The sequence below is a fragment of the Lithobates pipiens genome, unplaced genomic scaffold (assembly GCF_037356315.1).
Source record: "Lithobates pipiens isolate NorthernLeopardFrog02 unplaced genomic scaffold, aLitPip1_a1.2 Scaffold_16, whole genome shotgun sequence".
Taxonomy (NCBI): domain Eukaryota; kingdom Metazoa; phylum Chordata; class Amphibia; order Anura; family Ranidae; genus Lithobates; species Lithobates pipiens.
The window spans coordinates 221804172-221816969 of NW_027507748.1; the positions used below are offsets into that span (position 1 = coordinate 221804172).

The 12798-nt window shown below is 49.0% G+C and overlaps 1 protein-coding gene across 2 annotated transcripts in view; it reads right to left on the bottom strand.

Moving 5' to 3' along the window:
• ZNHIT3 (zinc finger HIT-type containing 3) overlaps window positions 1–8538 on the bottom strand; it is a 29814-nt gene extending 21276 nt beyond the window's left edge. The window contains exons 1-2 of one of the 2 annotated variants that reach the window (XM_077481101.1): window positions 8381–8538; window positions 5682–5713 (exon numbers count right to left, since the gene is read on the bottom strand). In XM_077481101.1, coding sequence (XP_077337227.1) covers window positions 5682–5713; window positions 8381–8523 — 175 coding nt within the window. In that variant the 5' untranslated portion in view covers window positions 8524–8538. The remainder of the gene's footprint in view (window positions 1–5681; window positions 5714–8380) is intronic. The other variant, XM_077481102.1, reaches the window with a different exon arrangement.
• Between the last annotated feature and the right edge of the window lie 4260 nt (window positions 8539–12798).

A 12798-nucleotide genomic window follows, 5' to 3' on the forward strand; every position in this document is an offset into this window, starting at 1 on the left:
AACCCAGGAACACTCCTGAAAGAGGATCCGGGACCGCCCAATGCCTCCCCACTCATTAAGCGCTGCACCTGGCGTCACGCACCCCCCTGCCCACCAGTAGTAAACCCCATCCCCCAGGATTCATCATGGCACCACACTAACCCATATAGAGGAGGGAGTGGGTAAGGGGGAGCAACCAGGGACCATCCACCCCAGGAAGAGAGGGTGCAAGGACAGAGGGGAAACCCGCAGGACCGACCAACCCGGGGAGGGGCCTGCATCCACCGCAAACCCACCAAGGGGAGAGGGGGACATTTACTCACAATACCAGGATCAGACGGTCACCGCTCCAGACAGAACCTCCTCACAACCAAAGTGGGGGGGGGGGGGGGGGGGCTGTCGGCCATGAGGGATGCTGCAACTCGAGCTGAGACTCAGTCATATGTCGCAAGACATTAACACGCAGTGTGAAACCCTATCCAGTTGGGCTATGTCGCGGCCAACCTAGCACGTAGCTGCGGTCTGCACGCCCTCGCTGGCCAGACTGGCGAGACCAATAGATCAAGTGTCCAGCCTGTTGCCCTGTCCGGCAGCCAATTGCAGATCTCACCAGAAAAAATCCAGGAAAACAAATAAAATTTGCCAGGACTAGAGATCCCAGCAGGGAACTAGATCCTTACTCCTGACTAGGCAGAAAAAACTGAAGACCTATAGCAGAGAGGGGGTGTATATCACCTAGGACTGCCCATGGGCGTAGACAATTTTTTTTTTTTTGCCTAGCGTCCTACTCCAGTAGGGGGCAATACAACCCTATGGTTCTGACTAAGGAAGAGCTGTGTGTCAATGAACAAATGAAAAATGCAGATTTCTACCTTTATCAGAGCATCAGGCATAGCTCCTCAGCTCTCTTCTCTCCCCAGCCAACAGCTATAGCGGGAGGGGTCGAGAACTCTAACGTCAGCCGGGGAGGAGGGAGGAGAGACAGCACAGGGACACAGTTATTTAACAGAGGGGAATCACATACTTATACTATAGATAGGATAGCAACAGAAGGGGAGAATTGTGGAGTGGATGGACCTGGCAGCGGGGGGGGGGGGGGGGCAAAGGAGAGCAGAGAGTAAAGCTGAGGATGACGGAGGCACGTGAACTGACCACGGTGTCAGGGCTCAGCATCCATAATAAACTGTGGTCAGTTTAGGGGGAGGGGGCATAACCAGGCAGGATCAGCCAGGTATTTCAGGTGATACAGGGGACCAAATTACACAGCACAAGCACAGTGCTGTTATTCATGCTTTAAGGGAACAGAATTTAATTTTTTTTAGGGTAACAAACACTTTAACAAATAGGAACAGAAGCTCAGGTGGCAGCCTTGCAAATCTGAAAAACAGATGTCTGATGCTCAAAAGCCCAAGAAGCACCAACAGATCTGATAAAGTGTGCTTTAACAGGGAAGGGAGAAAACCTATCCTATGGGTGCTCAACCTGTGGCCCTCCAGCTGTTGCAGAACTACCAGTCCGATCAAGCATCTGCCTTTAGGAGTCATGCTTGCAACTGTCAGCCTTGCAATGCCTCATAGGACTTGTAGTTCTGCAACAGCTGGAGGGCCACAGGTTGAGCACCCATGCTATAATCCATAAGATGGAATGATAACTTGCCTGATCCAACGCAATAGAATCATCAGAGAGACAACCTGCTAGAAAGAGGGTATGTTCTTCTCAGTAGAGAGAAGAGGTCCATCACCTAGCAAAAAACTGTCTAGCTGGGAGTGGGAGAAAGATAGATATATAGCCCCGGCCCAAGGCACACTGTGTACTACAGCTCTAGTAGGGTTGCGCCCATACTAGGCATTTACACAAGTATAGCTACTCGTGAAAATGCACCGATACCTTCTGGCTCAGTTGTCAACGGAATTCTCCCACCGAAAAATTAAATGTACACAAAAGAATGCAGCAATTATCAGTTGTTAAGGAGAAGGGCCAACTCGTTAACAACTAATGACTCATTGAGTTAGCGGGGTTCCTGCTGACAGATGAATGTAAATACAACCAGGGGCAGCTGCAGCTAGCCATCAGACAGGCAAAACACTTTTTAGCTAGAGCCTGGAGTCTGTACACAGGACCCGTAATTACTTAAGGCACCTGTACTTGTACTCATCGCTAAAAAAGTGGTATCAGTGCATCCATTAACCTGTACAGAGCAGGCTGTCGCTGACAGTATCACATGCTGCAGCCAGACACATACAGCCAGTGCCGCAGCTGTTCTAGCCTGCGAGAGAGATACAAACCACTGAATATTTCCAGGGCTGTGCACAACCAGAGAAAAGCAAAAGGGAAAACAAAAGGAAGCTTTAATGCTGTTTCTGTGTAGCCTGGCAAAGGACAGTCTACTAGGACAGGGCTCGACAAACCCCAGGCGCCAGGTCGCCAATGTGACCAGAAATCGCAAACTGGCACCTAAGCTGCCACCAGCCCACTCACTATTGATGCCCCAGGACATGCAGTGCATTAACACTGACTGCTGTCCTCCCTCCTCCACGCTCAGTTTCACCTGCTTAGTGTGGCGCCGCTGACAAGCAACGGAGAGAGGAGGATCTGTCAGATTTCAGCTTGATGTCGGGGTGGGTGAGACCCGGCCGTAGTGGGCGGGACCCGGCCGCTATCAAACACCAGCCAATGGGATCTGGGCAGGCCGCTATGTGTATGTGGCCCCGCCCCTTTTTTTAAGCAGCCCAATAGTTGGCCGGTGTTTGATAGCTGCTGATTCCCGCCCACCGGCCGTGCCCCGCCCACCCCGACATCAAGCTCAACTCTGACAGATTCGCCTCTCTTTTACTTGTAAGTTTCACACCCGGCAGGGTCCCGGCCATTCCAACATTAAGCTCAATTCTGACAGCTCCTCTGTTACATTTCAGCAACAGAGTGTTCTGTGTGAAACCTGCCAGTGCCACCTGCCGCCGCCAATCAGTGCCACCTGCCACCAACTGCCAGTGCCGAGTGTTACCGTCAATCAGTGCCACCTGCCAGCCTTAATCAGTGCCACCTGCCAGCGCTAATCAGTGCCAAATAGTGCCACCGCCAACACCAACCAGTGCCACCGCCAATCAGTGCCATCTGCCAGTGACAACTAGTGCCACCACCAACCAGGGCCACCTGCCACTTCCAAACCAGTGCCACCTGCCAATCAGTGCCATGTGCCAGTGCCACCTGCACGTGCCTGCCAGTAGCAACCAGTGCCACTGCCAGTTGCCACCGCCAATCGGTGCCACCTGCCAGTGATTAGTGCCATCGCCAACCAGGGCCACCTGCCAGTTCCAACCAGTGTCACCTGCCAATGCCATCTGGCAGTTCCATGTGCCTGCCAGTGCCAGCCTTACTCTTTCTGGTCAGCCCATAACCCTGATGTAACAGCGTTTCATTGGAGTTATTGACTGGGTGCTCCATTGTGAGTTAGGGATAGGGGGTGAAAATGAGTGGCGTTAACCCGGGAGCTGACAATCCATACCACTCTAAAAAAAAAAAAAATAGCTCCTAAACTCAAAGCAAATTTGTCAACCCCTGTACTAGGAGATGTAGTCCCCAGAGCCTGTGCTGTAGTTTCTCTTGAACTACAGATCCCAGGATTACCAGAGCTCTGTAGAGGAAAAGAAAGAACTGTTCCTGGGCTTGAGGCACTCATTTGGAGGGCATGGTACAGCACACACATGCAGCAGGCTGTGGATGGGATGACTTGATAAATGGTCGAGTACATCTTCTAGTCTGTGTGAATGCCGCTGTCAAGTTTGGTGTCACCGCCTGATCAAGGGGAAGACTGCAGCTAGGATTGCTGAGCCCCAGATGGAATGTAGGAGGAGACATCTGCATCAGTGAGAGGCCACTAGCTGCAAACTCTGCCACTTGGGACACCATTTAGAAACTTAGACCCAGGTTTGTGGGACTCACATTTGAGCACTCCAACGCCGGATTTGGGCCCCAACACACTGACCACTACTTTTACATTTCCCCCCTAGTATAGGAATTAGAGGTGAAGCCATTGGTCCGTTTGTAATCACATATTATTTTGTAACAATTTCCATATACTTGGTAAAGTGTCTATTGCTGCCTTTTTCCATCTGTTGGCTGTTGAATTGTTGTGCGCCATTAGACCCGTCTCACACTGGGGCTTTTTCAAGCGCTTTTGGGATAAAAATAGTGCCCATTAAGTGCCTGAAAAACGCCTCCCCTGCAGTCCCAGTGTGAAAGCCAAGAGTGTTTTCACACAGGGACGCTGCGCTGGCAGGATGTTAAAAAAAAAAAATTCCTGCGAGCAGCATCTTTGGAGCTGTGAAGGAGTGGTGTATACACCGCTCCTGCCCATTGAAATGAATGGGCACCGCTGCTGAAACTCACTACATGGGCGCATTTAATCCTTTATTCGGCCACTAGCGGGGGTTAAAAGCGAGCCGCTAAAATTACAGCAAAGCGCCGCTAAAACTACCAATGTATTACCATCAATACCCGCCTGCTCCAGTGTGAAAGTAGCCTTACAATAAACACTCACCCTTCAGACTTGGTTGTTTAAGAGGATGTGGCTTTGCCAAGAAGGTAACTGACATCCAGAGCCAGGAGAGCCAAATTTCAGTGTCCCCTTTGGGGACAAGTGCTACATATTTATTCCTGAATGTAATAAATGTGCTTCCCTAAAATTATTTATATGCCTCACATACACTTCATTTAGCATTTCTGAATACTTGCTATAGAAGGGGACCCTCTCACCAATACCAAGCTACCTTTTTTGCATGTTTTTGGTGCCAGTCCCATGTGAATAGACCCGCTGATTCCCGCTGAAGATCTTTTTTGTTCAGTCTCTTTATTAGACAGACGTGGGACAGCTTTTAAAGTGGAGTTCCACCCAAAAAATAAACTTCCTCTTTTAATTGTTGGTGACCCCGACATGCCACATTTATCATGTCAATTTTTGGGGGGGCGCGAGTACCCCATTTTCTGAGGGACCCAGCTCCCACTTCCTCTATGGCGCCGGAAAGGAAGTTCACCTCTGCCCCTCCCTCCCTGCAATCTTCTGGGACACGTCACAGGTCCCAAAAGATTGCCTGGCCATTCACAGCTCGGCTCGCGCCGGGCGTCCACAGTTAGAGTGCCGGTGTCTTGTCAAATAGCGTCCTCCATCAGATAGTGTCCCCTGCGTACTGCGCATGCGCAGTACACAGGAACACAGATTCCGAAGATTGCCGAGGATGAACGGCGCCTGCACCGTGAGTCCCGGTTCTATCCCCACTATCCAAGTGGACATAGAGTTAGAATAAAAAAAGAGCCGAGCGGAGCGAGGCCGAGCCCGAAGCGTGGCGAGCGATGCTCGCCCGCGAGGGGCCCTCTAAAATTCACAACCATGTCCGCTTGGATGCTGGGGCTACCACCTCCACTCACGGCGCAGGCGCCGTTCAGCTTCGGAGATTCTACGAAGCTTCGTCTGCTCCGTACTGCGCATGCGCAGTACGGAGCGGACACCATTTGATGGGCGGACTCTATTAGGCAGAACACCGGCACCACAGAGGGGGGGGGGGGGGGGGGAGCGGAGCATTGCTGGACCATGGGACAGGTAAGTGTCCAATTATTAAAAATCAGCAGGTACACTTTTTGTAACTGCTGACTTTTAAATGGATTGAAACGCCGCTTTAAACTCAGACAGAACATGAAACAAATATTACCTTTATGTGTCTTGCAACAAGTTAAGGAACAACTGTATATAAAAAAAAAAAAAAAAAAAAAAAAGAAGAAAAAAAGTTAATAAAAAATAATAATAAAAATAACAGACAACAAATAAGGGAGGAACAGCATTTATTCAAACACTAATATTTGAGTAATAATGCAGCAATTTAAAAAATAATATAAACTAAATCTCATTTTGGACATCACTATAAAACAATTTTTTACAAGCAAAGCACAATAAATACCATCCCTGCAGAGATCTACATTAACTTTCAGGTTTGCTGCAGCCTCCTTAAAACGGACATTACTCACTTTACATCTTAAGCAGTTCCCGACCGGCACACGCCGATGTACGTCAGCAGAATGGCACGGGCAGGCATATTGGCGTACAGGTACGTCCATTTTTTATATGCCGCTCTGACACTCGCATGCCGGTCGGGACCCCCGTGAGTCTGGTTGCGGGTCCCGCGGACTCGATCGGCGCGGGGACTCCCGCGATTGTCTCACGGGGAGATGCCGTTGTTAACAGCATCTCCCCATTCTGCCTAGCAACAAGCGACGCTGATCTCTGCTCCATGTGATTGGAGCAGAGATCAGTGTTCACTAACACAAAGCCCAGCCCCCCCACCACAGTTAGTAACACGCCACTAGGAACACTTAACCCCTACACTGCCACCCCCTGGTTAACCCCTTCACTGCCAGTGTCATTTACACAGGAATCAATTCATTTGTATAGCACTGATTGCTGTATAAATGACAACGGTCCCAAAAATGTGTCAAAAATGTCCGATGTGTCCGCCATAATGTCGCAGTCCCAATAAAAAAATAATCGCTGATCGGCGCCATTGCTAGTAAAAATTTTTTTATAAAAATGCCATAAAACTATCCCCTATTTTGTAAACACTATAACTTTTGCGCAAACCAATCAATCGCTTATTGCAATTTTTTTAACAAAAATATGTAGAAGAATACGTGTCAGCCTAAACTAGGGGGAAATTTTTTTTTTTTATATATATCCCCCCCCCCCATATTTATTATAACAAAAAGTAAAAAATGATGCGTTTTTTTCAAAATTGTCGCTCTATTTTTGTTTATAGCGCAAAAAATAAAAACCGCAGGGGTGATCAAATACCACCAAAAGAAAGCTCTATTTGTGGGGGAAAAAAAAGGACGTAAATTTCGTTTGGGAGCCACGTCGCACGACTTTCGCAATTGTCAGTTAAAGCGACGCAGTGCCGAATCGCAAAAAGTGGTCTGGTCTTAAGCCAGCAAAATGGTCCGGTCTGAAAGTGGTTAATTTCATCTGAGGAAAATCTTGAAGACACGACCTGTTGGAGGTACTTGAGGACTTGAGTCAGGAAACAGTGCTAGACTAGAGGAATGATACCCTCTGTCTAAAAACTCCTGGGTTGCATGAGTGATGAGTAGGCAACCATTGGTCTTTGCAGTTTAACGCACCGCAATTGTTATAGCAGTGGCAGCCCGTGCGGGCACATGGGCACCACCCCCCAACACTATCGCCGCTCCCTATCAGGTGCATGAATTAGAATTGTGGCGATGGACAGGGGGGTGTATTTTGAAGCACCTGCTTATAGCCAGAGGCTCTAAAAGGTTTCGAAATAGGGTGAACTCAAGGAGCAGCGCATTGCGTCCGGAGCCCACCCAGGTGTGTTGCAACAGAAAATGAATATTCGCTGTTGCAACACTGATCCTCCTCCTGCCCAATTGGGAAGCGGGGATGAAACCCGATTGGCCATATCATCGGGCAATCCTAATGGACACCTAGCGCCGGGAGGAGCAGAGAGGAGATGAACTGTGGAAGCTGCTTCAGGAGAGGACACCGGAGCAGCTTTCCCCAAGCCCACCACGTTTAAGGACAGGGGCAACCACGCTGGAAGAGGGCCGCATCAGCTTCACACTCCATAAAGACCTGGCCGCTGCTCTCACTGCCCACATCCAGGGTAAGGACTAAGGATGGGCTCTGGCTTGTTCGCACCAGGAAGCTGACACTGCGCAGCACTAATCGCAGGCAGTGAGACATTTCCCAATCCGTGGCTACACAGATCAGCTGTCAGCTTTCTGGTGGGCACGTGGAGTTGCGAACATGCCTGAGCCCGTCCTTACTAAGGACTGACCGGCAGACAGGTGGGGGGTGCCACACCAAACACCCACAGGACTCTTTTTGAAACTGTATTGAGTTTAGAATGCATAGATGTGAACCACCTCCATAGAAAGCCATATTTCACTTGACATGCTATTCCATGCGTTCGGAAAGGCAAACAAAATCGCAACACTGCGAACCAGGGCTTTAGGGACCGGTCACACTATAATGCAATGCAGGAGAACCACGTTCCTCGTTACCACAATGCCCTTGCCCTCAGTTCACGTTAACGACAACCCAATCATGTTGCCTTTGCCCACGCTGGATCGCATGGTACAAAAGCACCATACAACATGGTTGCCACACGTTCAGAAAGTAGTGCAGCACGTGCAGTGCAATTTCAGTCCGTTCAAAATTAATGGGGCTGAAGTCGCACTGCACAGAGCTGCATGGGAGTCGCACAATGTTCCTGTGAGCTTCACATGAAGTGCCAAGTGTGAATGGGCAATACAGCAGAAACTATCATACTAGAAGTAGAGCAGAGGGAAACCACCCGTCGAGTAGAAAGCGTCCAATCACCGCACACTCAGTACTTACTAGCGGACTCGGCACCGGGGACAGCGGTACTTCACACTCTTCCCTTTACACACACAGCACGAGGCTTCCATCCCACCGATCAGCAGCCTGGGCTTCGTAACAATGACATGGCGCAGGCGCGAATCTGCGTCGTGACGTTTCATTCACAAGAACTGTGATGAGGCGGGGCTGAAAACATGCGTTTTCTTTCCAGCAGAGGGCGCTGTGAACGGGATTACCTCATTGAACTGGCGTATATGAGGTGGTGTACATTTGAACGGCCTGCAACGGTCGCAGGAGCTGCTGTTTGCCTGCTTGAAAGGGTCATACCGTAGATGAGCTATGTAACGGAATGTGGCTTCACAGCATGTTTTTTTTTCAGTCATGCCTAGTAGGTACTTTTATGAGGTGAAGGGAATTGGAAAGAGCTGAAATCCTATGTTGTTATCATGTCACAAGGAAGGTAATGGGCCATGTTTGGCCCGTACAGTATTGTGTAATGTTCTCATGGTAGTCTGTTGAGCTGGTTTGGGTGGTCTCTAACACACCGTTCACACTTGTGCTGCTTGTCATGCGACTTTAGCCATCAAAGTTCCATGACAAGTCACACCCCATGTTTTCCAATGATTTATGTGCAGTTCCAAGTAGTTCATACACTACTTTGGTCTGACTTTCATGCAACTTGAGGGCCATAGACAGTGGCGGAACTACCAGGGTTGCAGAAGTTGCATTTGTGACTGGGCCCTCTCATTCCGCCGCTGTTGGGGGCCCCAGCGGGGGTTGTTGTCCCAAAGCTCTGAGTGGAGAGCATCTCTCATACAGCTCAGAGGCAACAATTCCCCCTGCTTCCCCCCCCCCCCCCCCCACACGGGATGGCACAGCCCATCTGCTCCTTCTCTCCTCCTGTGTGTGCTTTGTGAGAAGTCAAGTGTAAAGCTAACACGCTCACACCTCCCGCGGTACATATAGGAGGGGGAGAATGAGCAGATTGTGTCATCCCGTCAGGGAGCAGAGAGAACTGTCGCCTCTGAGCTGTGTGAGAGACGCTCTCCACTCGGAGACAGGCAGCATTGATGACCACTGATCGGCTGCACTGATGGGCAGTGCTGATAGGAAGCACTGATACACAGCATTGATGAGCTTTGATAGGTGGCACTGATAGGCATCATTGATGAGCACCAATAGGCGGAATTGATGGATGATGGACACTGATAGGCGGCACTGGTAGGCAGCATTGATGGGCACTGATAAGCAGCAGTGATGAGTAATGATAGATGGGACTAATAGGCAGCAGTGATGGACACTAATAGGTGGCATTGATGAGCACTGATAGGTGGCACTAATAGGCAGCACTGATTATCAGTGTAAATAATTTACTGACATTCTTGGCAGTTAACGCCTTTCCTTTCCTTACACTTAGATACCATACACACTATTAGATTTTCTGCAGATTTTTGTCTTCAGATTTACCAAGACCATGTAGTTCAAGGGCCTGCCTGATGGCATACAAACTAAAACTCTTAAGCCCCATACACACTATCAGATTATTTTTTCCTTCAGATTTACCAAAACCATATAATATGTATAATATGATGTCAAACCTTAGGAGTTTCAATTTGTATGCAATCAGGCAGGCCCTTGCACTACATGGTTTTGGTAAATCTGAAGACAAAAATCATCAGAAAACCTGATGGCGTGCAAGGGGCTTAAAGGTTTGACCTCTTTTATATGGCTTTGGTAAATCTGAAGACAAAAGTGTGCAGTAAATCAAATAGTGTGTATGGGCCTTTACACAGACACAGCGTGGGATGAAAAGGTTGCCACTACCCAGCAAGTCTGTTTATATGTGATCAGCTAATCCCACGGTAAAGGGCCGCCATGATTGCGCTAAATGCACATCCCAGGCGGCATACGGGAGACAGAATTCTGTGAGGATATCCGTGGACACTCTCCCAAAATTGGAAGCCCGGGGGTCGGATGGAAGGAGGGGGGTCAGGGGGGCCCATCATGGTTTCTCGCACTGGGGCCTTAAAGGTTTTAGTTGTGCCCCTGGTCATAGACTTTAATGTGAACTCTTTAACCACTTGGGTACCGCGCTATTGCAAAATGACGGCAATAGCGCGGACCCACATTTCCGGGACTACGTCTATTGACGTCATCCCGGATACGAGCGGCCTGCGCGCCCCCTGAGGGGCGCGCGCGGCGCGCTCTGTGATCGGTGAGTCCGTGAGACTCGCCTGATCACCGATCCGTGTAAGGGGTCGATCCCGACCCCTTATCACGTGATCAGCTGTCAGCCAATGACAGCTGATCATGTGATAAAACGGAGCCGGTAATCGGCTAGTATTCCTCCTCGCGCTGACAGCGCGAGGAGAAAAAAAAAAAGCCGATCGCCGGCGGCCGTGTTCGGGACATCAGTCCCGATCACGGCCAGCAATTTAAACGGACACCTGCCCCCTGCCAGTGCCCACCTGCCACCCGCAGTGCCATCCTGAAATAAAGTAAGTGCCCCCCTGTCAGTGCCACCCAGCAGTGCCCATAGTGCCCACAGTGCCACCCAGCAGTGCCACCCAAAATCTGCCTCAAAGGTGCTGCACCCCAGTGCCGCCCATCAGTGCCCAGCAGTGCCGCCCATCAGTGCCCAGCAGTGCCGCCCATCAGTGCCCAGCAGTGCCACCTATCAGAGCCACCTATCAGTGCCCATCAGTCCCATCTATCTGTGGTACCTATCAGTGCCCATCCGTGCCACCCATCCGTGCCACTTATCCGTGCCACCCATCCGTGCCATCTTATCTGTGCCCATCTTTGCCCATCAGTGCCGCCTTATCTGTGCCCATCGGTGCCGCCTTATCTGTGCCTATTAGTGCCGCCTTAACTATGCCTATCAGTGCCCACCAATGCAGCCCATCAGTGCCCACCAATGCAGCCCATCAGTGCCCACCAATGCAGCCTATCAGTGCCGCCTAATCAGCGCACTTCAATGAAGGAGAAAAATGACCCGTTTGCAAAATTTTATAACAAACTATTAAAACATGATTTTTTTTTTTTTTGCATCTTTTTTTGTTTGTTTAGCAAAAAATAAAACTCCGAGCTGTAACTAAATACCACCAAAAGAAAGCTCTATTTGTGGGAAAAAAATGATAAAAATTTAATTTGGGTACAGTGTTGTATGCCCGCGCAATTGTCATTCAAAGTGCATCAGCGCTGAAAGCTGAAAATTGGTCTGGGACTGAGGGGGGTTTAAGTGCCCAGTAAGCAAGTGGTTAAAGATGCATGAAAGTCGTACATGAAGGCTCCTTTCACACTAGCCGAGTCCAAAGTTGCAAGATTTTCAGTGTAACTGGAGTTCCGACTTTGATACGACTCTTAAAGGGGGATTCCACTGGAAACAAAAATATTAAAAGCCAGCAGCTCTTAATACTACAGCTGCTGACTTTTAATAAATGGACACTCACCTGTCCCAGGGTCCAGCGATGTCGGCAGCTGAGACCGATCGATTGCTACGCTCTCGGCTGCTGCCGCCACCATTCTCGTTCACTTCTCGGTTCCCTACTGCGCATTCGCGAGTCGCACAGCTCAATGAGAATGGTCCGCACTGTCTCTGGGACCCGTGTGTGTCCCAGCAGACAGCGTGCCAGGACAGGAAACGGCATAGACTCCCGTGGGAGTCTATGCCCGGAAGTGGGTGCAAATACCTGTCTTAGACAGGTATCTGCAACCCCCTCCCCCCTGAAAGGTGGCAACTGTGACACCGGAGGGGGGGAAGGGTTCCGATGAGCGGATGTTCCACTTTAGGGTGGAAACCCGCTTTAAGCCCAGTTCACACTGGTGCAACATGAAAGTTGTGCGACTGTTGGCCAACTTTGCACTGCAACATCCAAATGACCTCAACCCTGGAAGGTTTAACCCCCTTAATGACCAGGCCATTTTTTGCGATACAGCACTGCGTCAATTTAACTGAAAATTGCACAGTCCGATACTGTACCCAAACAAAATTGATTCACCTTTTCCCCACAAATAGATTTATTTTGGTGGTATTTGATCACCTCTGCGGTTTTTATTTTTTGCACTATATAAACAGAAAAAAAAAGCAATAATTGTGGGAAAAAAAAAACATTTTTTACATTATGCTATAAAACCTATCCAATAAAAATATGTAAAAAATCTAATTTATTCATCAGTTTAGGCCAGTTTGTATTCTACTACTTATTTTTGTTAAAAAAAAATAAAAAAATCCCATATAGGGTATATTGATAGGTTTGCGCAATTGTAGACATGGTGCCTGTGGCTACTAGTAGTACGTTTTTTACTTTATAGGAATTTTTTTTCTTTTATTCTTATGGCAGTAGCAGATGCTATCTACTGCTTTGCATATGTCAACACTAGAGCTGCACGATTAATCGTTAAGAATCGAAATCGCAATCTTTTTCCCTTCCCGA